Genomic DNA, 26278 nt, shown 5'->3' on the forward strand with positions numbered 1-26278 from the left:
GAGACCTCCAAGAATTCTTATTTTAAAACTAATATTTCTGGCCCATCCCATTGTTTTTTTGAGTCTCTCTATTCTGTAGCCTTCTTGGCTGCCCTGCAAAGATCCACTTTCCTTCCCAGGTCCTGGGATTAAAGGTATGTACCACTACACCCAGCTGAGACCCCCTTTTTTTATTTTTATTTTTTAATATTAATCACAGGTTATTTACTTTGTATCCCAGCCGTAGCCCCCTCCCTCATTCCCTCCAAATCCCACCCTCCCTCGTCTTCTCCCTGCCCCTATCCAAGTCCATTAACGGGGGGGGGGGGGGGAGAGCTCCTCCCCCTCCATCTGACCCTAGCTTATCAAGTCTCCTCAGGACTGGTTGCAATGTCCTCTTCTGTGGCCTAGCCAGGCTGCTCTTCCCTTGTGGGAGGGGAGTGGAAGAGCTCGCTAATGAGTTCATGTCAGAAATAGTCCCTGTTCCCCTTAGTAGAGAACCCATTTGGACACTGAGCTACCATGGGCTATATCCGAGCAGGGGTTCTAGGTTATATCCATACATGGTCCTTGGTTGGAGAAACAGTCTCGTGAAAGACCCCTGTGCCCTGGTATATTTGGTCCTTGTGGCACTCCTGTACTCTCCAGAGACCCCTTCTTTTCAGTGAAAAGATAAACATCAGAAAAATAGGTACTGTCCCCAAGCGTAGCAGTAACTTGTGAGTGAACAAGCATGGATAGAATTCCATTCTCTTCATTTTCTTTTTATTTTCTTTTTTTGTTAATTACACTTTATTCACTTTGTATCCCCCCTCTAGTTCCCTCCCTCCTCCTGTCCCAATCCCTCCCTTCCTCCACCGTCTGCGTGCATACCCCTCCCCAAGTCCACTGATAGGGGAGGTCTTCTTTTCCTTCCTTCTGATCCTAGTAAATTAGGTCTCATCAGGAGTGTCTGCATTTTCTTCTTCTGTGGCCTGGTAATGCTGCTTCCCCCTCAGGGGGAGGTAATTAAAGAGCAGGCCAATCAGTTCATGTCAGAGACAGTCCCTGTTCCTATTACAATGGAAACCACTTGGATACTGAACTGCCGTGGGCTCATCTGTGCAGGGGTCTTAGGTTATCTCCATGCATGGTCCTTGGTTGGAGTATCAGTCTCAGGAAAGACCCCTGTGCTCAGATTTTTTGGTTCTGTTGCTATCCTTGTGGAGTTCCTGTCCTCTCCAGATCTTACTATTTCGCACTTCTTTCATAAGATTCCCTGCACTCTGCCCAAAGGTTGCCCATAAGTCTCAGCATCTGCATTGATAGTCTGCAGGGCAGAGCCTTTCAGAGGCCCTCGGTGTCAGGCTCCTGACTTGTTCCCTCTTTTTTTCCTTCTTCTGATGTCCACTCTTTGCCCTCTGGATAGGAGTTGAGCATTTTAGCAAGAGTCCTCCCTCTTGATTAGTTTCTTTAGGTGTACAGATTTTAGTAGGTTTATTCTATATTATATGTCTATATGAGTAAGTATATACCATGTATATCTTTCTGCTTCTGGGATAGCTCACTCAGGGGACTGGAGAGATGGCTCAGAGGTTAAGAGCATTGGCTGTTCTCCCAGAGGTCCTGAGTTCAATCCCCAGCAACCACATGGTGGCTCCCAACCATCTATAATGGATCTCTTCATTTTCTATTCTTTTCATATTACCCTGATAAAATACTGGAATCCAGACTAATGGATTATATATATGATATATATATATCATATATATAAATAATATATCATAATAGTATATATATCATTATCGAGACTATAATGATAATATATATTATAATATATATTATGGCTCAGCAAAGTGCCTTCCACACAAGCACGTAGACTAGAGTTTGAATCCCAGCACCCATGTTAAACATTGGGCCCTGTGGCACTGGACTGTAATCCCAGCACAGGAAAGTAAAGACAAGAGGATCCATGGGGTTTTCTAGCCAGTCATTCGGCTCTGGATTCATTGGGAGACCCTGTCTGAACATCCAGCATCGAACACACACTTGCATATACATATCCAAGCATGTGTATGCGCGCACACACACACACACACAGGCATATACACACCAAAAACAGCAACAGAAGATGTTGACACTGACTCCCGGCTGCCACATGCACACAAGTATGTACACATACGTACATCCAATACACACATCCCTTCAAAATAATATTATTACTTCACAGATAACAAACTCTAGAATATTCAAAGCTAAGTAACCTGTACTGGTTGCATAATGTTACCCATTAGCGATGTCAGTACAGCTCCAGTACAAGAGGCGAACATTTGCTGAAGAGGTGTCACTTGCACTGCTGGTGGTGGCCCCTCGGTTTCAGATTCCATATTTCTAAGTCGTTGAAAAATAAATCTGTTAAAGCAAAAAATTAAGAGTATGTGGCACATATATACTACATATATGTACATATGTAATAAAGCTGAATGGAAAAGACTTTCAAAATTACCTGTTAATTTATTGTTGTTAAGTTATGACAACAATAATCAGGAGTGCTTGCCCAACATGCCCAAGTCTTGGGTTTGATTCTCAGCACTACAAAAATAAAGCAAAATACAGCAGAATAAAATTTACAGAAAGCAAGTTCTTATCACTGCCAAAAGTAAATAAGCTATAAATGAAAGCTAGTGTGCAACTGCCATTACTAGCTCACGCCCTCTGATAAGAATGTGTTTGATTAAGCTGTATGAGTAACATTACATTTGCAGGACAGGTAACCAAAAGGTATGAAAACATCCTGACCAAGAGTCAGAACAAAAGCAGTAAGAGACAAGGATTTACAAAATCTGTTGTTTACAGAAAACATTACTTAGATATCTTCTTTATTCTGGAACAGACTACCATTCAATAGGACACAAATTTTATTGCATACCAATAGTTGGTGTATAGTTATAAAAGAAAAACACACGGCCTTAATCATTTTCTTATAAAAACTTCATGAAACAGACAATATTTATTACCTTTTGGCAGTCATATATGCATATATATAATTATAAACATATATAAACACATATAGACATTGATACATGTGTACATGCTGTTTTAAAAAACAGTAAATTCTATTTATGTTTAGTTAGTACTCTGTTATGGATATAACACAAACATAACAAATGTTCATTTCATTTATAATGTTTGCAGAGTATATAATTATGCTTAAATGATCTCTTATACTTAGGCTGTTGAATTCTCAATGGCAAACCATTTTGATATAATATCTTATTCATGTATCTCTTCGTAGTCTTCCTACACTTACCTTGGGAAACTAACACAGTTAGGCTAAAATATTTAAAAACTTAATACACAGTGGGGCACGGTGACACATTCCTTTAATCCCAGCACTCAGGAGGCAAAGACAGGAGGATCTCTGAGTACAAGGCCAGCCTGGTCTACAGAGTATTTCCAGGACAGCCAGAATACACAGGGGGACCCAGTCTCAAACAAAACAAAACCAAGCAACCGACTAAACCCCCTTCACTACAAAGCATGGAGTGCTGGTAAGCAGCTGCAATCCCACGTCTGAGGAAGCGGAGATACAAGGACGGAAGGTTGCAAACCAGTCTGGACTTTACGACAGGCAGATTTGGACATAAACTTCCTTTCCTGAAAGACAGACACAAGCACACTTTGGCTGGCAGTATGTCATTCCAGTCACTCGCATGTTCACAAACCCTGTCTCTCTTAACATGAGAGACATGTTAACCGCACTCTCCCTGTCCTCTGCTTCCTGGATGTCAGGAGCTGAACCTCTCTGCTCCCCTATACACTTCTGCCACAATATTGCACACCAACAGCTAGAAAATGAGTTCAATACAAATAATTAGTATCAGAGGCCTCAAGTGAGCAGATAAGGGTTGGGTCTAAGTCAGATTTACTGTGAACAGGAACAAAAGAAAACACCTTTTGGCAAGGAAGGTTTAGGTGGAAGAAATAAAACAGTGAAGTGATAGGTATTACAAAAATTGTCTAAACTCAAAGAATATACAATGTATATTGGTCAAGTAGATTAACCAAATATTAACTTCATTAGCAGACAAGGAAATTACTGAATAAAAGGGTTACTATTCAGCTGCAGATACAACTCAGTGGTAAAGCATGAGGTAACAAGTTCAGTGCCCAGAACAAAACACACACACATACACGTACATACACACACACACACACAGAATTTATTTGTCCAAGGTCATAAAATTGTCTTAAGGCTAGATCAGTTCTAAATGAATTAGCGTCTCTTGATTTATGGCCAAATAAACATTCACTGAGTCCCGAGCGTGTCCCAACTTTTGACATTGTGACATGATGTCATCTACACATGTGTCACATTCATAGCTATCCTAGAATGCATTTAGTTTATGGGCCACAAGCTAGCTCCCAGTTTTAATCCCAGAATTTGGGAGGCAGAGGCCCCATTCATTTATTCTTCATCTGAAGGACTCCAAGTACATTTTCAAGATCTACTTTAGGCTGGGTGTGGTGGTCACGCCTGTAATTTCAGTACTTGGGAGGCTGATGCAAGAGGCTGTCTATTGACTTCCAGGTCAGTCTAGGCCACACAGTAAGTCCCAGGCTAGGTTGGGTACAGGCAGAGGCCGTTTCAAAAAGAGGAATGAGAAGAACAAGGTCTGCTTTAACAAAAACCACATTCTTTTACAGACCTGATTATTCACAGGTAAGGACATTTCTATCTTTCTATGACCAAGTCCTCCTCCTTCCTGTGGCTAATATGATTTGGGTTCCACATGACATTGGGTGGTAGACTGAAAAATTACTAACTGTATAGTGAGCAGATTTTTTTGCTTGTTCATAGCTTCGAATTATCACCTATGTAACACATAAGGGCGAGTCTAACAGCATAGTTCCAACTCTTTCACTGTCCTATCTCATAAGAAATATAAATCGTCCGTCACAAAAGCATAAAATGGACTTTCATTTTCACTATTTTTCAAAAGAAAGATGATTATATCCTTCCCATATCCAGAAAACTTCAAAAAACCCAATCTTCTCTTCTATCATTCCTTCCTTACTGGCCATTTTTTTTATTTCGGTGTGCTCAACCTGTGACTTCAAAAATCACTGTTTTTTATCTAGTACTTAGCTATATTACCATTCAAATTACACTTGCCTATGTTATCATTCAAACTATCTCTAAGGAAATGAAAGACATCTTCCATGACAAAAACCGTAGATGTACTTAGTATTCAGGTTTTAGCCACCTTGAACTCTCTTGGAAACTGAGTTGTGCAACGGAATGACAGCAATTACAGGGTTCTTACTGTGAGTTGTGCAAGGCTCAGCGGGATGACAGCAATTACAGGGCTCTTACTGTTCCAGGCACAGTACTATGCTTTCAAGAACATTCCAATTAATCTCCATAACTATTGGCTCCCCTCCCGCCACCTTTTCAGACTAAAATTTAGCCTCAACATTACCCATTTCCTATAGTTTCTAAAAGCTGGAACCACCTGAATTCTGTAGGAAAATCCCATGACTCCACACCATTAAGGTTTGTTCTCACTTCTCTTCCGACATCTCAGCCTGCTGTCCCTGCGGCTTCACTCTCATTTCCTTATCCTCAGAATCTCTACTTTTAGCTCACAAACTCTGCTCCAGGGCAATCCACCCACCCTCAAGGCTTTAACTCTATTCCATTAGTATTTCTCAAACATTTAAATCATTTCACGAACATGGAGATTCTGAGTTCTTTCTGTAGCTTACATTTTTTAGTTTTCTCCCCAATATTTAAAAAAAAAAAAAGTTTGCTCATATTGTATCTCCTCCTTCTCAAGACCTGTTAAGCACGTGTATCTAAACTCAAATCCACCAGTACACTATCTCTTAACGCATACTTCTCTTCCTGGCTCCCTCCCAGGTATGTCTCGTGAAAACAAATGATCCCAAGTGTCTAACAGATCGTTTAATAACGACAGACAGCCCCCTGATTATTGCTCCGGACTCCAACCTTAACCTATTCAAAACAAAATCATTTCTTTTAGGAATTCTAACCCACCCTGATAATGTCTTTGGCTAACAGTCTCACCATTCACCTAGACTTAATCTGCACTGACTGTCTTGAGCTACTACATCAAAAACCAATACTGTGAGGAGCGTCTATCAAGGCCGGGAGCTAAGAAATGCAAAACAGTAAAAAACATAACGTTTGTAAGGGTGCGAGCAGAAGCACACGCAAAACACGTCGTGTGAGGCACTTTCTCGCTTATAAAGCAAAACTGAAACAAATAAAAAACGTAGATTTCGTCTTGATCGTAATCCTATCATTCCCGTTTTATCAGATGAAAAATACCGAGATTCACTTCCCACGCTTTTATTGTTGCAAAAAAATAAATATACATATATCTATCTATCTATATATATATATATATATATGCGAGAAAGAAGAGGTCTATACTGAACAAAAGTACCCTAAGGGCTACGAGAGTGGGGTCGGGCGGGTGGACCCTGCCACCTTGGCCGCCCGGGACCTCTGCGGCCTGCTTGCAGGTCGGCGGGAGCGCAGAGCCCGGCCCCGCGTCCCACACGCGGCTAACTGGCGTACCTGGTGGCTAGGCGACTGCAAGGCGCGGGTCGCAGCAAAGCTAGCAGGTGGTAATGGCCACACGACGGGTCGGCCGGCCTCCGAGGCTGACGGGGTCTACTGCCCCGATTGCTACGCGCCCCGAGCTGCAGAGCGGCGCCGGAACTCGAAAGGACAGGACGCCAGGGAGCCGGGGTCTGCGGCGAGGCGGGCCCGCACGCCGGGGGGGGGGGGCGGAGCGAGGGCGGGGCCCGCGCGCCGGGGGCGGAGTCGCCCACAGGGGGCGGGGCCCGCGCGGACGGGCAGGCGGAGCTTGCACGGGCCCGGCCCCGGCGTAGGAAGGGCGGGGAGCGCGTCTGGGCGCCGCGGTCGCGTGACGCGTTTTCAAATCTTTAACCGCCGCGGCTCCCACGTCCGAGCTTCGGCCCCTTCCTGCTCCGAGCATCGGCGCCGGAACCGGCCCCGAAGACTCAGCCAGCGGACTCCGCCCCGCCCCGCGGCCCGGAGGCCGAGGCCGGGCGAGCCTCGGAGCCGGGTGTTGGCCGCCGTCCCATGCGGCCCCCGCCGCGGCCCCAGCATGTAGGTGCCTGGCGGCTACCATGAGCCTCGAGACCATGAGGATCCACAGCAAAGCACCTCTGTCCGGTAGGAAGCCCCTCCCCGCCGCCCACCCTTTCATCCTTTCCTGCTTCGCCCGTCCCGCGGCGGGTTCTGGGGAGGCTTCCCGCGAGGGGTCCCCGGCTGCTTTGGCATCTCTGGGTTCTCGGCGCCCCGGAGGCGCTCGGGGATGGTCTCCGTGAGAGGACGGCGCTGCCCGGGCCCCTCGTGCTCCCTCCCCGCCGCGGCTGCGAGCCCGCATTCTCGGGGCTGCAAGGCTTCAGACAATGCGCGGGTCCCGTTTGTGGCTATAATTAAAAACCGAGCGAGCCGGTGTGTGTGTGCGCGTGTGTTTTCAGCCTCAGAGACAAGACAAAAACAGATCTACGTTTCAGCCTCGTTATCTCGTGTAAAAGTAGAAATTCGTTATAAGGAAACCTTCCAAGAGATAGATGCCTGTGTGACTGTTAATTGGACAGTGCACGGTGTGTTCGAAAACTTGAAAGAAGTTCCTTGCTTCTTTCTACATCTGCTTGTAAAAGTAAGAGGAATGGCGATGTCTTTCCTAGTGGGCCTGAGTTCTTCAGTAGGTAAACAAAAGTGCGTGAACTGCATAATCTAGTTCTTTTGGTACTAGGCTAATTATGAAACCAAAATTTGAGCACCTAGGAAACCTTGATGATTAAGTTTATTCTAGATACTTTTCTGTGTGTGTGTGCGCCTAGGTATATAAGCTTTTAAAATACGAAACGCCTGTGTTGGGTTTTCACAGAACTGTTAATAACCCACACGAAGTTTACATCCTGATAAAGATTTTTCAAAAGGCTTTAATGAGTTTCCTGACTTCATCCATGGAACAGGAATAAATAATGAGCATTTCCTGCCTGTTCTCCAATATAAAATTTGTGGAAGCATACAGGGCAGTTTACCTTCATCCTAAGTGGTAATATTCAGGGATATATTTAGATTCTAACGACTTGTTATGATTAACAGTTTTTTCTTTGTGTAGTTTAGGTTTAGTTGTTGAATATTTTTAAGCAGTTAAATTTTTCTCTGCATCTGAAACATTTACCTGATGCTTTTTTTAATCACAGGTGGCATCCAAGACAAAAATGAAAAGAACAGACCATCTTTGAAATCCCTGAAAACTGATAATAGACTGGAAAAGTCCAAATATAAGCCGCTTTGGGGAAAAATATTTTACCTTGACTTGCCTTCTATCACTGTATGTGAAAAACTACAAAAAGATATAAAGGACCTTGGAGGGGTAAGTGAAACTACAAACCCACAAAGAGTGGGGAAAACCTAGACCAGTACTTTATAGTGTGGAATCATTAAAGAATTTCATTTTAAGAAATGGTGGCCCTTTATCAATAGCAGCCTTATAAACTGTGAGTTGTTTGGTATTAGTGAATCATTTGTGGATTGGGAGTATAACCCAGTGGTTTAGCACCTACTGACACAAGATTTTCTGTGCTCAAATCCCAATACTAAGGGACAAAGAACACACTTTTTTGTTGTTGTTGATTTGTGTTTGTTTGTTTGAAACAGGGTTTCTCTGTGTAGCCGTGGCTGTCCTGGACTTGCTTTGTAGACCAGGCTGGCCTCGAACTCACAGGCATGCCACTGCCTCCCTGAGTGCTAGGATTACAGGCATGCACCACCAGTTCCTGGCTAAGAAACCATGTTTTAAGCCTTTTGTAGCTGGACAAAATGTTCAAGTTTCTGTGACTAGTGGCTCAGTACAAAGGAATGAGACTCCTTTGTCCTAGTTGAACTTCCTTCCAGAATAGCAGGAGCTGCTTGGCTGATGACTGGCGGGGGGACCTGTTCTGTGTTAAAATAGTTCTTTAGTGGTGTGTGTGTGTGTGTGTGTAAGAGAGAGACTTATAAAATAAGTGTGTGTGTGAGACTTACTCACACATGTATTTGAGGAGAGAACTACTGAGGCAACATTCACCAGTTGGGGGAACACATGGAGTGATAGTTAAGCTGTCTTTACTGTTATACATTACTTAGGTGATTAAAAAAGTGAAGCAAAAGCCTAAAGATTTTTTTTTAAACATAATGTTAGTATTACCTAAATTCTAGCAAATGAGGTTATTGTGGTTTTTACTATTTCAAAGTTTTCTGCTTGGGTGAAAAGAAACATTTTTGAATATTTTGTTCCCAGTCTGGTAATTCACAAGAATATGTCACAGATTCCTTAGAACCTCTTGTTAATGTGATGTTTTACTTACCTGCCTTTGAAATTTGTCTACTTTAGAAAGTGGGGTCGGGGTAGATAGACTTTTACTTTGAATATGAAAAGAATGTGAAGTTTAATTTTTTTCCCTTTTTTTTGTCAGTTACATTCATCTACAAATTGTATTGCAACCTGTTACTTTTATTACATTTCCTTATCCTCCCACTCTTGCTCACACCCTTCTTCATAACTAAGTCCCTTCCCACTCCCATGAGCATCCTGCTTTTTTTACTAGTCATCTTGTTGATTCATTATCATGTATTTATGGTAGCATTTATCAAAATGATCCAAATGGCTGCACTTCTAAAGGTCATGGTCAATAGACCTGTCATGACTGTATTGCCTATCAAGGGTATGTTAATGTGCTTAGGGCCTTAGATATAAGTAAAGACCCCTCTAATTTAGAATGAAGTGCCATGTGCTAGTCTCTAATTCCAGAGTGACATGGTATGCTGCTGTTCTTTTTGTTTTTTGAGACACAGTTTCTCTGTGTAGCCTTGGCTGTCCTGTACACCAGGCTGGCTCAGAACTCACAGAGATCCACCTGCTTCTGCTTCCCCAAGTCCTGGGACTTCAGGCATGTGTAACGGCATCAGCCCACCACCATTCTCTTAGCTGTCGGTGGCTGTGGACTAGTTGATAGCTCTCTTAAGTATGTTGACTAATTTGTCAACTTTAGGTCTAAGTCACTCATGTTTGGATTTGTGTTCTAAGTCCAGTCTGCGAAACCTATAGAAAAGGAATGTTGACTGAATGAGCCCTTGACTACTGGGACAGGAATCACATCCTCTGTCCCTTTCTTTCTCACCCATCCTCACAGCACTTCCTAAAATACCTTTAAGAAACAGTTTTTGAGTTACTTCTACCATAGATAGTCATCAACGAACATTTTGCTTTTATGTGTGTCAGAGTTTACCCTCATGTTTTCACGTATCTCAGTAGATGTATTAAAAGCTAAGTTTTATAATTGTGACTGGAGTTAGCATGGTCACGAAGGTGATTTTCCCCCTAAGGTGAGGTGTATCCATAGCACTCCAGATGTACCGAGCCCGGTGATTTCTGCAAATGCAAAAACAACTCCGCTGCATAATTTGTTATTGGGGATTGCATCTGCACTTACCCCTTAGGAAAGCAAAAGCTACTAGTGAGGTAGCTTTCAAGTAAGGGAGGGCACTTGCTGGGAAACCTGGTGACCTGAGTGTAGTCCTCGGGACTCACATGGTGAAGAGAGCTGACGTCCACAATTCACTATCTTGTTGGAAAAAAAGTACTTAGTTCTGGTTTTTATAGCTCGTCGTGGTGTCTCTTAATACATTTAAAGAAACACTAGTTTTGTCAAATAGTTACTTAAAAGGCTATGTTTCCCCCGATTTTTAGTTTTATATAACCCTTCTATCCTTTCTGTTACTTACTTTTGCTTCAGATCACCCCAATAGTGTCATTGTTTAAGTCACCAGCTATATTTGTTTTCCTCTAGTCTTAATGAAACCATGTTATATTTATTTGCAAAGAATACTTGTGATAATTCAGCTATTGACTGTACAACAGTCAGTTGTTAAGAAAAATAGCTAAGTCAAAACTACTTAAGAAGGATATGAAGTCAGGCTTGCTGGTATACATACTTATAATCTCAGGGTTTAGGAGACCTAAGGCTGGAGATCATGAGTTGAAGTTCATGCTGGCTCGGACTACTTAGTAAGATCCTATTTACAAAACAAAACGAAGGGTAGGCCCATTTCCAAACAGCTTAGAATAAAACAATTGGAGAAGGAAAATATAAAGGCAGTGCTTATTGTTTTAGTTGGTGGTTTGACCCTGGGAGAGCAGGGTCTAAAAGTGAGGTGGACTGTGCATAATAGCCAACTTTATTCAAAGAATCAAGCTGTTTATACACTGAGGATTAGCGAAGAAGCACCTGAGTAAAGTGTTCAGTCACCACCCTTGGCAAAATCTTGTGTTTTCATAGAGGTATGTGAGTAACAACAGCTGAAGCAAACTCATTGCCATCCGCTACACCTGGAAAGGGCACAGAAACACATTTCAAGAACAATTCTATGTTTTGACAAAACTGAGGTCACAAGACCCATCTTGTTTTCTTGGAGTTTTCTCCCAAGCACTCGGGATTCTCACTCAACTCTACCCTTGGATCTTTACCTGGGAAAACACACCACCTTCCTCACCCCAGATAGGGATCCCATGACAGACCAAAGTATGGATACAACCAAAGTCTAAGTTGGTGAACCAGTGAATTTTATTGGGGTTACTTACAGGAACAGAAATGATTCAAAGACAGCTACATACTAAGGCCCACCACAGCATGGGTGCCAGACAGCTCACAGAAGCTGGAAAACTTGAAGCACACTGACACTGCACATCCTCAGGCAGCTCAGCAGGTTGGAAAGTATCCTTTTCAAGTAATTCTGGTCTAACCCTCTTCCAAGCAGCTGGTCTAGTCTGGTCTGATCTGGTTTAGTCGCACAGCCTTGAAACTTTTCTCCTCAGTGGGTTTTCTTTTTACCTCATCTTTTTGTCTTAAGAGGGGTTCTCAGCTTATGTTGTTTCCTCTGTCAAGGAGGGGCCTAGTGAATCTGGTCAGTTTCAGGAACTCCTTAAAAACCTTGAATTTACTCTCCTGTTTAAAAAGTTCACTGTAAGATGTGTGTTTCGGTCCTCCAGGACACTCTTACACAACACGTGGGTACAGCAGATTGTAATATGAAAGTGGAAGGAAGGAGAGACTACTTCTAGCACAAGAATTGTAGAGGACATTGTGTGGGCACAACAACCAGTAATTACAGAACGGCCCGCAAAGTGCTTTAATAGAAATTGCTATTAGGACACAGATGAAAATGCTTCCTTTTGGGTTTTGAGCCCAGACAAGCGGCTGAGATGCCTTTTTAACCAGTTTCTCCCAGCGTCCCTCAGTCCCTACCTGTTACATGTATGGCTGGCATACCCTACCCTCTACCCTGAACTTTCCAGTCTGGGGATGGGGGCTTCTCCCCCCCCCCCCCCCCGCCACATCCCGAGGCTCTTTACTATATAATACAGACATTTTGGCTCTTCTCTCCCTAAGTCTCTCCCGCTCCTCCCTCCCCCTACATTTTCCTGTCTCTCCCTGTATAGTGACTTCCCCTTTTCTTAGGACCAGTAAGCCTGCCAGTAACTGCTCCCCAAAAAACTGCATTTAAATACTTTAAGGTGTCTTGAATTACCTCATTTTACCTGTGGAAGAATGCTTATCACTTACCATCCATTATAAATCAATACAGTTAAGATTTGAACTGGATCTTGAAGGTCTGTTAGGAATGTACTTAGTAAACTGTACATACTTTTTGGAAAGAACATACTTAAAATATTGCCTATATGGGTGTGTTTGTGTACTTGATGATCTACAAACTACCTTGAGAGTGAAATTTAGGTATGGAAGTGGCAGGAACCAGTTTTGTTAAAACCAGATTATAAAGGACATTTTTCTTTGTTATGCAGGATATAGGAGTAGGGTTGGGCTTTTAGGCTAGGTCTTATTTTATATTTCAGGTTGGCCTGGAACTTTATAATCTTTCTGCCTTCATTTCCCCAGTTCTGAAATAACTGAGACCTGAGCCACACCCAGAAGAAGTGGATTTCTTGTTTGGTTTCTCTTTGGTTTTATGGAGGTGTTATTTTGAGGCTAGTGAGCCAGGGTTTCCCTGTTTACTGTACTGTGCCCAGAACTACCAAAAAGGGTTTTTATTATTATTTATTTTAATTTACGTTTTTGTGTTTGTGTATGTATAAAGGCATTGCAGGTACCAAAAGGAAGAAAGGAGAAGGCACCAGACCCCTGGATCTGGAGGTCTGGGCAGCTGTGAGCTGCTGTGGACATGTAATGAACATACCCAGGGTTTTCTGCAAAGAGTGGCTCTATCTGCTGAGCCATCTTAGCCGTCCCATTCTGCCTTTTTAAGTTTACATTATGGAGTTTTAACTCAGTTTATACGAAACTGGGAGAAATGTAAGAAGCTGAATAATTGGAAAATATTGGAAGAAGTAATTCTAACACTGAGTTTGGCAGTGATTTCAATAATAAGTATATGTAATCATTGGCAACAAACTAAAAAGATTTGTAAGTTCAGCCTAATTAAAATTAACAACTCATCTGTCTCCTGGGACATTAACAAGAATTCCACTAAATGGTAAAAAATATTTTGCAAATCATTCATGTTCCCTCAATTGACAGAGTGCTTGCTGGGCCTACAGGAAGCTCTGGGTTCAGTCCCAACAATTGCATAAAAGCAACAGTGGCGCAAAACAGTATCCCAGCATTCAGGAAGTAGAGGCAAAAGAATCAAATTCATGATAATCCAGTCAAGGCTATATGAGACTTGTTTCCAAAGAAAAATTGTACATCCTTTATTTAATAAGTGAGAAATATACAGAGTATGTAAAGACCTATATTTCAACAGAAAGATAATCCAGTGGGTGAAGGGGGCTGTAGAGATGATTAAAAGCATTAGTTTTTACAGAAGACCTGGGTCTAGTTTCTAGCACTCACTTGGTGGCTCACTATTTCTAGGGGATATAATAACCCCTGCTGGCCTCAGCAGGCACCAGGCACATATGCAAATGCATATATGCACGAAAACCCTCACACATAAAAATAAATAAATAATGGGTGAAGGTTCTGTCAACTGGAAAATAAAAGTGTTAACTTTCACAGATTTAATTGTCCACTGTTGCTGGGAATGCAAAACGAGGCAACAACTACAAACAGTATGGGTGGTTTCAGAAAATAGCTCTTTAGCAATTTACTTTAGGGTGTATATCTTGGAAAGTAGGATATCAGAGACAGGTGAACCTGTGCAAGCTGAGCAAGCCATGGAGGGCAGGCTGGTGAGCAGCTTTCCTCCGTGGTCTTCAGTTGCTTCAAACTCCTGTCCTGGCTTCTAGATCAGTGGTTCTCAACCTGTGGGTCTCATTCCCTCTGGGGACTCGATCGACCCTTTCATAGAAGTCCTCTAAGACCATCGGAACACACAGGTATTAATATTACAGTTCATAACTATCAAAATTAAAGTCATGAAGCAGCAATGAAAGTAATTTTATGGTTGAGGATCATCACAACATTAAGAACTGTATTATAGGGTTGCAGTATTAGGGAAGTTGAGAACCACCGCCCTAGTGGATGGCCTGTTACCTGCAAACAGAGCTCCTCCTTCTGGCTGGTTTTGGTCAGTGTTTTTGAACACAGCGGCAACAGGCAGACTACGAGCTGATGTTCTGGACTGAATGAAAATGAGAATGCTGGCAGAGCACTGGGGTTTGCCTGTCTCTTCCTGGCTGCAGGTACATTGTGATCGGCCTCTTCACGTCCTGCTGTCTACCGTCTCTGCCATGTTGGGCTGGTTATATTCCCTCAAATCTTGAACCAGCATAAACTCTTTCCTCCTTAAGTTGCTTTTGTGAGGTATTTTGTTAGGCCAGTGAGAAAGGTAACTTACAGTGCGTGATGGATCACCGTGTCTTGGAGCTCTTTGCATAGCCAGAGCAGCACCAGGTCTTCCTCCCACCCACCCGCGTGACCTCATTTAGCATCCAGAGAGTCTCCAAAGACTGTCCTAATGTTGTGGTGACCCCAACCATAAATTTTTTTCCTGCTACTTCATAACTGTATTTTGCTACTGTTACAAATCGTAATCTACATATCTGACATGCAGAATATCTGTTGTGACCCCCCCCCCTCAATGGGTTATGACCCTCAGGTTGAGAACCACTGCCACAAAGTAAGTTTTTACCTTAAAAAAAAAAACTTATTCTTGTTTTTTTCAAGGCAGCTTTTCTCTGTGCAGCTCTGGCTGTCCTGAACTTGCTCTATATACCAAGCTGGCCTCCAACTCAGAACTGTCTTCCTCTGCCTCCCGAATCCTGGGATTAAAGGCATTTACCACCATGCCCAGCAAGAATTTATTTTTAAGTGTATGAGTGTTTTGCCTGCATATGAGTGTGTACCACCTGTCTGCAGTTCCTAGAGAAGTCAGAAGAGGGCATCAGATGATCTGAAAGTGAAGGTACAGATAGTTGTGAGCCTCCTTGTGGGTGCTGGGAATTGAACCTTGTCCTCTGGAGGAACAACCAGTGCTCTTACCTGTTGATGGGTCTCTTCAGTCCATTTTCAGCTTAAAAGGGCACAGTTGGCATTAAATTTCAACAGTATAAGTGCGAACATTCAAACCATAGCAGTGAAGTACTCAGAATAGTCAATTTCATTGAGACAGTAGAATAGAGGTTATCAGCATGAAGACATAGACAAATAAAGGAGTTAAAACTGGGGGTGAACACGTTCTAGAAATGGATAATAATAGTGATTATATAGCATTGTAAAGGTGGTGATTGCCTTTGAATTGTTACACTTAAAATAGCTGAACTAGCATATGTGTATGTACATACTCACATGTATATATGGAGTTACTGGCACTATTATATATCATTTACAGTCTGCCTTTATACAGGACCCATATTTTTGGAATAAGTAAATATGGAAACTTCACTAACTGGTCAATGAAAATGAATGGGGGTGGAGCACAACAGGGGTTTTTAATTTAATTTTATTATATATTTATTTAATTTATTCATTTTGTATCCCCACTGCAGCCCCCTCCCTCTTCTACCCTTATGCCCTTTCCCTAGTCCCCTGATAGGGGAGATCCTCCTCCCCTTCTATCTGACCCTAGCTTATCAGGTCTTATCAGAACTGGCTGCATCATCTTACTCTGTAGCCTGGTAAGATCAAAGAGCCAGCCACTGAGTTCATGTCAGAGACAGCCCCTCCTCTCCTTACTAGGGAACCCACTTGGAAACTGAGCAACCAGTGGGTTACATATGTGTAGGGGTTCTAAGTCCTCTCCATGCATGGTCCTTGGTTGGAGTATTGTCTCTGCAGGCACCCCTCCCTTGGGAGCACAACAGTTTGTGTTTCACTAGGGTTGCTCCTGTCAGCAGCTGATTCTGAGTTAATGGTAGCTTAAACTGACTTACCTGCACTCTCACATGGAAATCAGAACTTGTAGGAGTTGGTTTTCTCCATCTGCCAGGTGAGTCCAGGTGATCAAACTCAGATAATCAGGCTTATCAAACAAAGACCAGCCCATCAAGTCATCTTGCTAACAGACCTTTGTTCCTGCCTTTCATAGGGAGAATCCTGTAGAAATCAGAGCTTTAAAAGTCATTTCTGCTTAGTTGTTAGTATTTATAGTGTGCATTTTAATAGTACTAGTTTAATTCCCATTCCCCTGGCTCATGGGTGATCTTTAGTAACATTGACTTTGGTTTATGTATTACCAAAGCATGCTGGGGGCAGCACCTTTTCTAACAATTTTATGCTTGTGAGAGTGAAGGTTCCTTGTCTATTCTCTTTAAGCCTTAGGAAATGTTATAAACTTAATGGTTTAGAACTGTGATGTGTCAGGTAGTAGTTAATTCATTAAGATGTAAAATTTAGAATTCAATGGCCTGGTTATACCTGTTTCATTACAGGTGCTTTCTAGGCACCTATAGCAAGTTTTCACAGTGTTACATAGTACAGGCAAAGAACAGCTCATCTCTGTAGAAATGTCCATGTGACTCCAGCAAGTCAGTTTACTTTCCAGATACATAGATACGCAGCATGAGAGTACATGGACTACATTAGGTAGGATAGAGTACTTAATAATATTTAGCACATGATATTATTATATTGTTAGTGGAACTCCCATTATACTTACTCAGAACTATGGGCTCAAAAATACAGGATGAAAAGCACCAATTTGTAAGATATTAGACTACATGAAACTAGAATGTGTGCAGGGTTTTTAAATAGTTTTGGAGCTTTTATTAAATACTTTGTTTTCTTCTAGCGAGTTGAAGAATTTCTCAGCAAAGATATCAGTTATCTTGTTTCAAATAAAAAGGAAGCAAAGTATGCACAAACATTGGGTCGAATTTCTCCTGTACCAAGTCCAGAATCTGCATATACTGCAGAAAACACCTCACCTCATCCCAGCCATGATGGAAGTTCCTTTAAGTCTCCAGACAGAGTAAGTGTGTCGGATATGCTTTGAGATTAGAGGAAAGTGAATCTCATGTGTTTGTCTTAAGACAAGGTCTCACTATGTAGCCCTCTCAGACTAGTCTGGAACTGAGCCAGACTGACCTCAACATTCTCCCAGGTGTTGTGGTTACAGATGCTTGCCCTCACACCTGATGCTGGGCTTTCAGTAGCAGGCTTATAGCACATAGATGGAATGGTTATAAAGCCAAAGATCTGTGGCTTTTTCACTGTTAACGTTGCTGTCTTTTTGAAAGGTGATTATTTTTCCTTAATAATAGAGTATGGTCAAGTTGTGCCCAAGGGGAGATAAATTGATGAACTGCAGATTACTGCCTGTTTTTGCACAGGCTACAAGTTGGACATATTTTTACATATCCAAGAGATTGGTGGAAAAAAAATAAAATGACTACTTTATGACAAGTGGAAAATATATGTGTAAATTGTATAAATGTTAGGGTTGCTTTCATGCAAGGTAGAATTTAATCTTTGTGACAAAGATCATAAGGCATACAAGACCGACAGTGGTACACTATTTGACCCCTTGCATAAAAATAAGTTATAAATTCATTACTTAAAATAAGTTAAAAAATTACTAGCAATATACTTTTGTCAAGGTGAAGACAAAAACAAGGACAAACTAATTGATTTAAATGCTTAGAGAAGATAGTGAGAAATAAAAACACTATCTAAATTGTTAGATTGAGATATAAATTGGCATTTGAAACACATCTTTCTTACTGTTTTATGTGAAAAGCAGTTTAAATGCAGAGAAAACAGGAAACATGAGAAAAAGAATTAGGCAGGTTAGTGCTGTTTGGTGAGAAGGTAATATACTAGCAACAAGCTAATTTGTACGTAGCCTTGCAGCTACTTTTCGCACTGTCTTACTTTAAATATAGTAAGGTAACTAATAAAAATTGTATTATTATTATTATTTTTTTAAACTTCAGTTAATATGAAGCTAAGCCAGGCCTGTTATCCCAGCTCCTTGGGAATGTGAAGCAAGAGGATTACAAGTTCAAGGCCAGTTGGGCAGTTTAGTGAGACCATACCTGAAGGGTTAGAAGCATTGGCAGTGTGGCTCAGTTGTAGAATGCCTAGTAGAATATACCACCAAAGGAAAAAAAAAAAAAAAAGGCTGAAATCTAAAATGTTAACCTGAAAAGAGTAGATTTAAATGTCAGCAGACGCTAGCTATTTTAATTTTTATGTTAAATTTACTAAAGAATTGACCCTCTTGGGTCTCTTTAAGTTTCCTTTTTTGTTGTTGTTCTTGGTATGTTTTGTTGATGTTCTTCACTGGAAAAAAAAGAGGAAAAAGAGTTTTTTAGTACTCCATCTTGCCTAGAGAGTAATGCAGTCACTTTTGACCATATATTTATAGTGTTCATAGCTATTGAGACTTTATTTCAACAAAATTTATCTACTTAATCATTTCATAATTCCAACCTTCTATAACGGAGTACTACAGCTGTTTGTTTTCTTGCTCTTCTTACAGGTGTGTTTGAGCCGAGGAAAGTTATTAGCTGAAAAAGCTGTCAAGGATCATGTGAGTAGGAACTTGAAATTCACAGGGTGAGGGGCCACTGGAGCTGGAGGGCAGTTGGAACAGTGTGCTGGTGTAACACGTATGAGGCCCTTGGCTCGACCCTGGCTCCTCATAAGCTAGGTATAGGTATAGAGAGCAGCATACACCTGTCATCACAGTATCAGAGATGTAGAGAGTCCAGAAGCTCAGTGACATCCTCAGCAAATAAGGAGTTCAGAGCCAGCCGGAATTGGAGACCCTGTCGTGCAGGGACAGGGAGGAAAGAAAAGCATGCAGTGCATATTTTGCTTCTTTATTTGGTTTTCTGAGACAGATTCTCAAGTAGTTCAGGCTGGCCTCAACGTTGCTATATAGCTTGACTTCCAAGTGCTGGCATGATAGAGACGCACCACCACACCAGCTATATTTTATTAACGGTGGACCCTCTACATGCTTCAGTGGTAAAGCTGCTTGCTGACAAGACTAGCGACCTTAGTCAGATAGCTACGACTCGACGGAGGAAGAAAAGAACTGACTCCTGCAAATTGGCCTTTGATCTCCAAGGTACACTGTGGTATGTGCGTACCTACACACAGACATGCACACATGTAGAATAACTAAATAAAACAAATAATAAAAAATATTCAGCCTGGGGCTGGAAGTAAACTTGGTAAAATGCCTGTCATTGAAGACATGGGAACCTAAATTTGAATGCCCAAAAGCCACATAAAAACTAAAAAGGCTGCATGGCAACCGGTGTCTTTAGTCTCACCCTTGACATTTTTTTGGGGGGTGATGGTGTGGCAGGTGGGCCCTTGAAGCTATTGGCCAGTCAGCATAGCTGAACCAGTGACTTTGTGCGTGAGCAAATGACTGTTTAGAAAATGGTCAGCGGCAAATGATGGAAGAAAGGCACCTGGCATTGACTGGGGTCTCCATGTGCACGCTGATGTGTGCACACACATGGCTTTTAACTGAAAGTTGCAGATAGTCCAGAGATGCTCTTTCGCTGTTAATGAAGAAAGCTTAAGTTATGACATCATCTCACTGTCAGAAACAGAGGCTACTTTTTCCTGGAGAAACACCCCCATCTTGTGGCTGAAACTTTACTGTAAACTTGAACGTTTCCTTAGAACATACATTAATTGTTAAGCCAGGCGTAATGGGCATGCCCCTATAACCAGCACGTGGGAGGCGGGGGACAGGTGGATTTCTGAGTGCCAGGCCAGCCAGGGCTACAGAGTGAGACCTTGTGTTAAACAGAACATAGAACTATATTAATTGGGATTGATTTAAGAATGCCAAAATATAAAACAAGGTCCTTATTGCTGTTGTAATTCTTTAGGGACATTTATGCATAACCTCTTCAATGATATTAAAATTTAAATGGCCTTTTAAAAATAGTAGTTTTTTAGACAAACTTGTTTTTTGTTTGTTTGTTTGTTTGTTTTTTTAGGATTTTATTCCTACTAATAGTATATTATCAAACGCCTTATCCTGGGGAGTAAGGATTCTTCATATTGATGGTAAGAGGGTCTCTTTGTTGTAAGTGCCTGTGTCTGTGTTTAGTTCTTAACTTTACATAATAACAATTTTGATAGCCGGGACTACCTCCAGGGGTAAACCCTTGTAAGATTACCACCACTTAAGATACCACTACTTAACTCTGAAGGTAAAATTGCTAATCCTCAGTCCTTCTTTTAATAAAGACATCAGATACTACATTGAACAGAAGAAGAAAGAGTTATGTGCACTCAAGAAATCAAGTACTTCTGTGAGGGATGCGGTAAGTTGGTTTCTTTTTTCTTTTGTTTTTCAAACTACTGTTCAAAGTTGTAGCTTGTTTAATTTTTTAACAAGAATATTTTCTGAGAATATTTTATGGGTAAGCCTATGTAATCATGTATGCTTTTGAGTTATATGTCATTTGCCTTGAAGCCTGTATTCATGAAGTAAAAATTGTTTCTGGGGTAGTGGTATACATTTTTTCATCATTTGTTGTTGTTCCTACTATTTTATAAACAGAGAGATACTTTGTTCTGTGGAGAAAAAACACTAAGATTAACCTATTACGTAAGAAAATCCAGATCTACATTTGCATTTTGCTACATGTAGATATCCAGTTAGACCAGGACCATTTGTTGAAGATGCTGTCTTTTTTCCATTGTATGGTTTTAGCATATTTGTCAAAGATCAGGTGTCCATAAGTGTGTGGGTTTATTTCTGGGTCTTCTGTTCAATTCCATTGATCCACCATTCTGTTTCTGTGCGAGTTCCATGCAGTTTTTATTACTGTTGCCCTGTAGTACAGCTTGAGATCAGGGATGGAGATACCTCCAGAAGATCTTTTATTGTAGAGGATTGTTTTAGCAATTCTGAGTTGCTTGTTATTCCGTATGAAGCTGAGAATTTTTCTTCCAAGATCTGCAAAGAATTGTGTTGGTAATTTGATGGGAATTGCTTTGAATCTGTAGATTGCTTTTGGTAAAATAGCCATTTTTACTATGTTAATCTTGCCAAGCCATAGGAGAACTTTCCATCTCCTGATATCTTCTTCTGTTTCTTTCTTCAGAGACAGAAAGTTTTTTTTTCATACAAGTCTTTAACTTTCTTGGTTAGAGTTACACCAAGGTACTTTATGTCCTTTGTGGCTATTGTGAAGGGTGTTGTTTCCCTAATTTCTTTCTCAGCCCTTTTGTCTTTTGTATACAGGAAGGCTACTGATTTTTTTTTTTTTTTTTTTTTTAGTTGATTTTTGTATCCAGCCTCTTTGCTGAAGGTGTTTATCAGCTGTAGGAGTTCCCTGGTAGAGTTTTTGGGGTCACTCACGTATACTATCATATCATCTGCAAATAGTGATAATTTGACTTCTTCCTTTCCAAACTGAATTTCCTATATCACATTTAATTGTCTTAGTGCTCTAGCAAAGACTTCCAGAACTATGTTGAAGAGATATGGAGAGAGTGGGCAGCCTTGCCTTTTCCCTGATTTCAGTGGGATTGATTTAAGTTTCTCTCCGTTTAGTTTGATGTTGGCTATAGGCTTGCTGTATATTGCCTTTACTATGTTTTGGTATGTACCTTGTATCCCTGATCTCTCCAGGACTTTAAACATAAATGAGTGTTGGATTTTATCACATGCTTTTTCAGCATCTAAGGAGATTATCATGTGGTCTTTTTCTTTCAGTTTGTTAATATGGTGGATCACATTGATGGATTTCCGTATATTGAACCACCCCTGCATACCTGGGATGAAGCCTACTTGGTCATAGTGGAAAGATTTCTTCTTTCTTTATTTCTCCCCTGACCCAGCTGTCATTGAGTAGCGAGTTATTCAGTTTCCATGTCTATATAGGCTTTTTGCTATTTCTGTTGTTGTTGAGGTCCAGCTTTAGTCCATGGTTGTCAGATAGAATATAAGGGATTATTTCAGTCTTTATGTATCTGTTGAGGCTTGCTTTGTGACCAGCTATATGCTCTATTTTGGAAAAGGTTCCATGAGGTGCTGAGAAGAAGGTAAATTCTTTTGTGTTTGGGTGAAAGGTTTTGTAAATGTCTCTTAGGTCCATTTGAGTCAGGACCTCTGTTAGAGTCGTTGTTTTTGTTTGTTCGTTTAATTTCTGTTTTGTTGATCTATCCTTTGTTGAGAGTGGGGTGTTGACGTCTCCCAGTATTAATCTGTGGGGATCTGTGTGTGGTTTCAATTTTATTAATGTGTCTTTTACAAATGAGGGTGCTCTTATATTTGGGGCATAGATGTTCAAAGCTGTGTGTCTTCCTTTGTGTATGAAACGACCTTCCCCATCATTTTGATTAATTTTGGTTGAAAATCTATTTTATTAGATATTAGAATGGATACTCCTGCTTGTTTCTTGGATCCATTTTCTTGAAAAACCATCTTCCAGCCCTTTACTCTTAGGTAGTGTCTATCTTTGTGAGTTAGGTGTGTTTCTTGTATGCAACAGATTGTTGGATCTTGTTTACATATCCATTCTGTTAGTCTGTGTCTTTTTATTGGAGAATTGGGTCCAGTGATATTGAGGGAGATTAATGACCAGTGGCTGTTAGATGCTTTGATTTTGCTGTTGGTTGTGGTAGTGTGTTTGTGTGCTTGGTTAGTTTTAGTTTTGCTGTTGTAGTGAGGTTATTTATTTCCTGTGTTTTCCTGAATGTAGTTAGCTTTCTTGGGTTGTATTTTTCCTTCTAGTATATTCTACAGCGCTGGATTTGTGGGTATGTATTGTTTAAATTTATTTTTGTCGTTCAATATCTTGTTTTTTCCATCTCTGATGATTGAGAGTTTTGCTAGGTATAGGAGCCTGGGCTGCCATCTGTTTTCTTAGGGTCTGCATGTTTCTGTCCAGGCCTTTCTGGCTTTCATAGTCTCTGTTGAGAAGTCAGTTGTGATTTTTATGTAATTCTTATGGGTGTGCCATTATATGTTACTTGGCCTTTTTCTCTTGCAGCTTTTAGTATTTTTTCTTTGTTCTGTATATTTACTGTTTTGATTATTATGTGGTGGGAGGATTTTCTTTTTTGGTCTAATTTGTTAGGTGTTCTGTAGGTCTCTTGTATTCTTATTGGCCTCTCCTTTAAGTTGGGGGAATTTTCTTCTATGATTTTGTTGAAAATATTTTCTGGGCTTTGGAGGGAATCTTTTTTTTTTTTTTTTTTTAGGGGAATTTTAAAATTTTATTTGAATTCATTATGGCAAAACTATTAGCAGAAAGCATAGTGGTGAATTTTGATCACAGGAGGGAATCTTCTTTTTCCTCTATTCCTATTATTCTTAGGTTTTGTCTTTTCATGTTGTCTTGGATTTCTTGGACTGTCTGTGTCAGGAATTTTTTAGATTTAGTATTTTCTTTGACGGATACATCAATTTCTTCCATTATATCTTCCACACCTGAGATTCTTCCATCTCTTGTAGTCTGTTGGTTATTCTTACCTCTGTAGTTCCTGTTTTCTTCCCTAAGTTCTTCCTCTTCATGATTTCCTCCATTTGTGTTTTCTTTAATTTTTATAATTATATCTTCAGATCTTGAGCAGTTTTGTTGATTTCCTTCACCTGTCTGCCTGTATTTTCCTGTTTTTCCTTCAATTCCTTCAGCTGTTTGTTTGAACAATCCTCTGTTTCTTTTATTTTTTTCACTGACTTAAGTATTTCCTCTCTAAAAGCCACAGACTGTTTGGTTGCATCTTCCTGTATTTCTTTATGGATGGCCATAATCTGTTTATCTTTATCTTCTTCTATTTCTTTACGGATGGTCATAATCTGTTTTGTCTTTATCTTCTTGTATTTTTTTATGGATGACCATAATCTGTTTATCTTTTTCTTCCTCTGTTTCTTTACGGATGGCTACAATCTGTTTGATTTTATCTTCCTCTAATTCTTTAAGCATTTCATTTGTTTTCTCTATTATCCTCTTCATAAACATAGATGTAAGGTTATCTTCTTAAATTTCATTTATGCTGGGGTGTCCAGGGCTGCTTGCCCCTGCATTAACTGGGTTCTGGAGATGCCATATTGTTTTGTCATTTGTTGGTTGAGCTTTTACGCTGGCCTCTACCCATTGGGCTATCTTAGGTGTTGGCTGTTAGTTTCTGGTGCTTCCTGGAATCCTGGTGTGGGGAGAATCCCCTTGTCAGGAAGATGGTTTTTCCTGAAGGAAGCCTCCTCAGCTTTTTGGGTATGGTCACTGAATGGGCCAGTGTTACTTAGGAATTGCCAAAGCTTGCCACAGCTCACCTCAGGCATATAGACCTGAGTGGTAGCTGTGGTCTTTGTTAGTCAGGTGGTTCTCCTCTCACCCAGAGAAGTTCTGGAGACAACTGCCCTGCTGCTGGGTTTCTTGGTCTGAATTTAATGAGCTGCTGCATTTGTTCTCACACTGTTTTCTAGGCACAGCCGTCTTGAAGAACCTGGGAACCCCGCAGTTTGATCAGTATAGTTAAGGCTAACTGATTGTCCCTTGGAGCAGTATCTGGAGGCCGATCTCAGAGATCCCAGGCTTCTTTGGGTCTGAGATTGGAGCTCTGTGCCCCAGTACCCAAACAGTAGTTAGTGGCAGGTGAGCACAGCTCTCATGCTTGTAGCAAGAAGCCTAGACCCTGCAGGGACCCAGAAACTTTTCCAGAGCTAGGTGTCCTGAGGTGGGACCTGATGTTTCTCCCTACCGTGGGGTTTCCTCCCAATGGGGAGATGCAGTCTGTCGTATTTTGAGGTCTACAGTTCTGTCTGGGGTGTCAGGTAGAGCATGCAGATACAGAGTGGTGGCTCCAAGCTGGTGCCTGGGCACCTGCAGGAACCTGAGAACTTTTCGGGGGAGTGAGGGTTGAGTGCTCCAAGCTCGGACCTGCTGTTACTCTCACTGTGGAGGTTTTTCCCAACAGGGAAACCCAGTCTCTGGTGCCCTGGGGCTCATAGCTGTGTCTGGGACGGTTGAGTCCAGTCGCAGTGGGTCACTGGGCTGGCAGCTGTGTGCCTGCTGGTCCCCAGGACCTCTTCGACGGATTAACTGGGTGACCTGAGGTTGGTCCTGTTGGCTTCCTTCCCTGTGGTGTTTTCTCATGACTGGAAATTCCAGTCTGTGGTGTTTTGGTGCCCACAGTTCAGCCTAGGAAGGTGATCAGGACACGCAGGCATGTGGCTCTGGGCTGGTGACCAAGTGCCTGCAGGAACCTAGGAACTCTTCTGGGTTTTACCTGGGTGACCTGAGAATGGACCCGATTGATTCCTCTCATCTGGGAAACACAATCACTGGTATTTTAGGTCCCAGAGTTCAGTTCTTGGTCACTGTGCCAACACTGCTGTCATGCTCCTCAGGCACAATGTCCTCCCTGCACCGCCATCTTTAATCTTGTCTACATACGATTCTTAAACAACTTGGATACAAAGAAAATAAGGTTCTGTACTCTGCTACATACAAAGAGATAGAGACTAGAGTAGTTTGGTAATTTGAGTTGTTTTATGTAGTATAATAAGCAACTTGCTCTTTCCAACTAAGAATTTGTATCTGAGGTTCTGTTCACTTAGGTTTTCCTGTTTTGTTTTTGTTTTTTCCACCCCTTTATTTGCAAATGTCTGCCTGTTATCTTTGAGTTTACTGGCACTTCACTTTGTCATTTACATTCTGGTATTGAGTCCATCCAGCGTTTCTATCATGAGTGCCGTACATTTTTTTTTTTTTTTTTTTTTTTTTTTAGTTCTTCAGATTTCTCTCCTTCCTTCCTTCTTTCTTGCTTGCTTTCTTTTTTTGTCTGTTTTTTTTGTTGTTGTTGTTTTGTTTTTTGAGAC

The 26278-nt window shown here is 41.3% G+C and overlaps 2 protein-coding genes across 7 annotated transcripts in view; one reads left to right on the top strand and one right to left on the bottom strand.

Moving 5' to 3' along the window:
• Slc25a40 (solute carrier family 25 member 40) overlaps positions 1-6756 on the bottom strand; it is a 30932-nt gene extending 24176 nt beyond the window's left edge. For 3 of the 5 annotated variants that reach the window (XM_021626632.2, XM_060373889.1, XM_060373888.1), the window contains exons 1-3: positions 6566-6756; positions 2465-2550; positions 2246-2370 (exon numbers count right to left, since the gene is read on the bottom strand). In XM_021626632.2, coding sequence (XP_021482307.1) covers positions 2246-2345 — 100 coding nt within the window. In that variant the 5' untranslated portion in view covers positions 2346-2370; positions 2465-2550; positions 6566-6756. Of the gene's footprint in view, positions 1-2222; positions 2371-2464; positions 2551-6565 lie in introns of those variants that run through there. The other 2 variants (XM_021626633.2, XM_021626634.2) reach the window with 2 other exon arrangements.
• Positions 6757-6913: 157 nt separating this feature from the next.
• Dbf4 (DBF4 zinc finger) overlaps positions 6914-26278 on the top strand; it is a 40015-nt gene continuing 20650 nt past the window's right edge. The window contains exons 1-6 of one of the 2 annotated variants that reach the window (XM_060373866.1): positions 6914-7189; positions 8236-8408; positions 17261-17440; positions 18953-19003; positions 20439-20508; positions 20692-20768. In XM_060373866.1, coding sequence (XP_060229849.1) covers positions 7144-7189; positions 8236-8408; positions 17261-17440; positions 18953-19003; positions 20439-20508; positions 20692-20768 — 597 coding nt within the window. In that variant the 5' untranslated portion in view covers positions 6914-7143. The remainder of the gene's footprint in view (positions 7190-8235; positions 8409-17260; positions 17441-18952; positions 19004-20438; positions 20509-20691; positions 20769-26278) is intronic. The other variant, XM_021626635.2, reaches the window with a different exon arrangement.

Source organism: Meriones unguiculatus, chromosome 21 (genome assembly GCF_030254825.1).
Source record: "Meriones unguiculatus strain TT.TT164.6M chromosome 21, Bangor_MerUng_6.1, whole genome shotgun sequence".
Taxonomy (NCBI): domain Eukaryota; kingdom Metazoa; phylum Chordata; class Mammalia; order Rodentia; family Muridae; genus Meriones; species Meriones unguiculatus.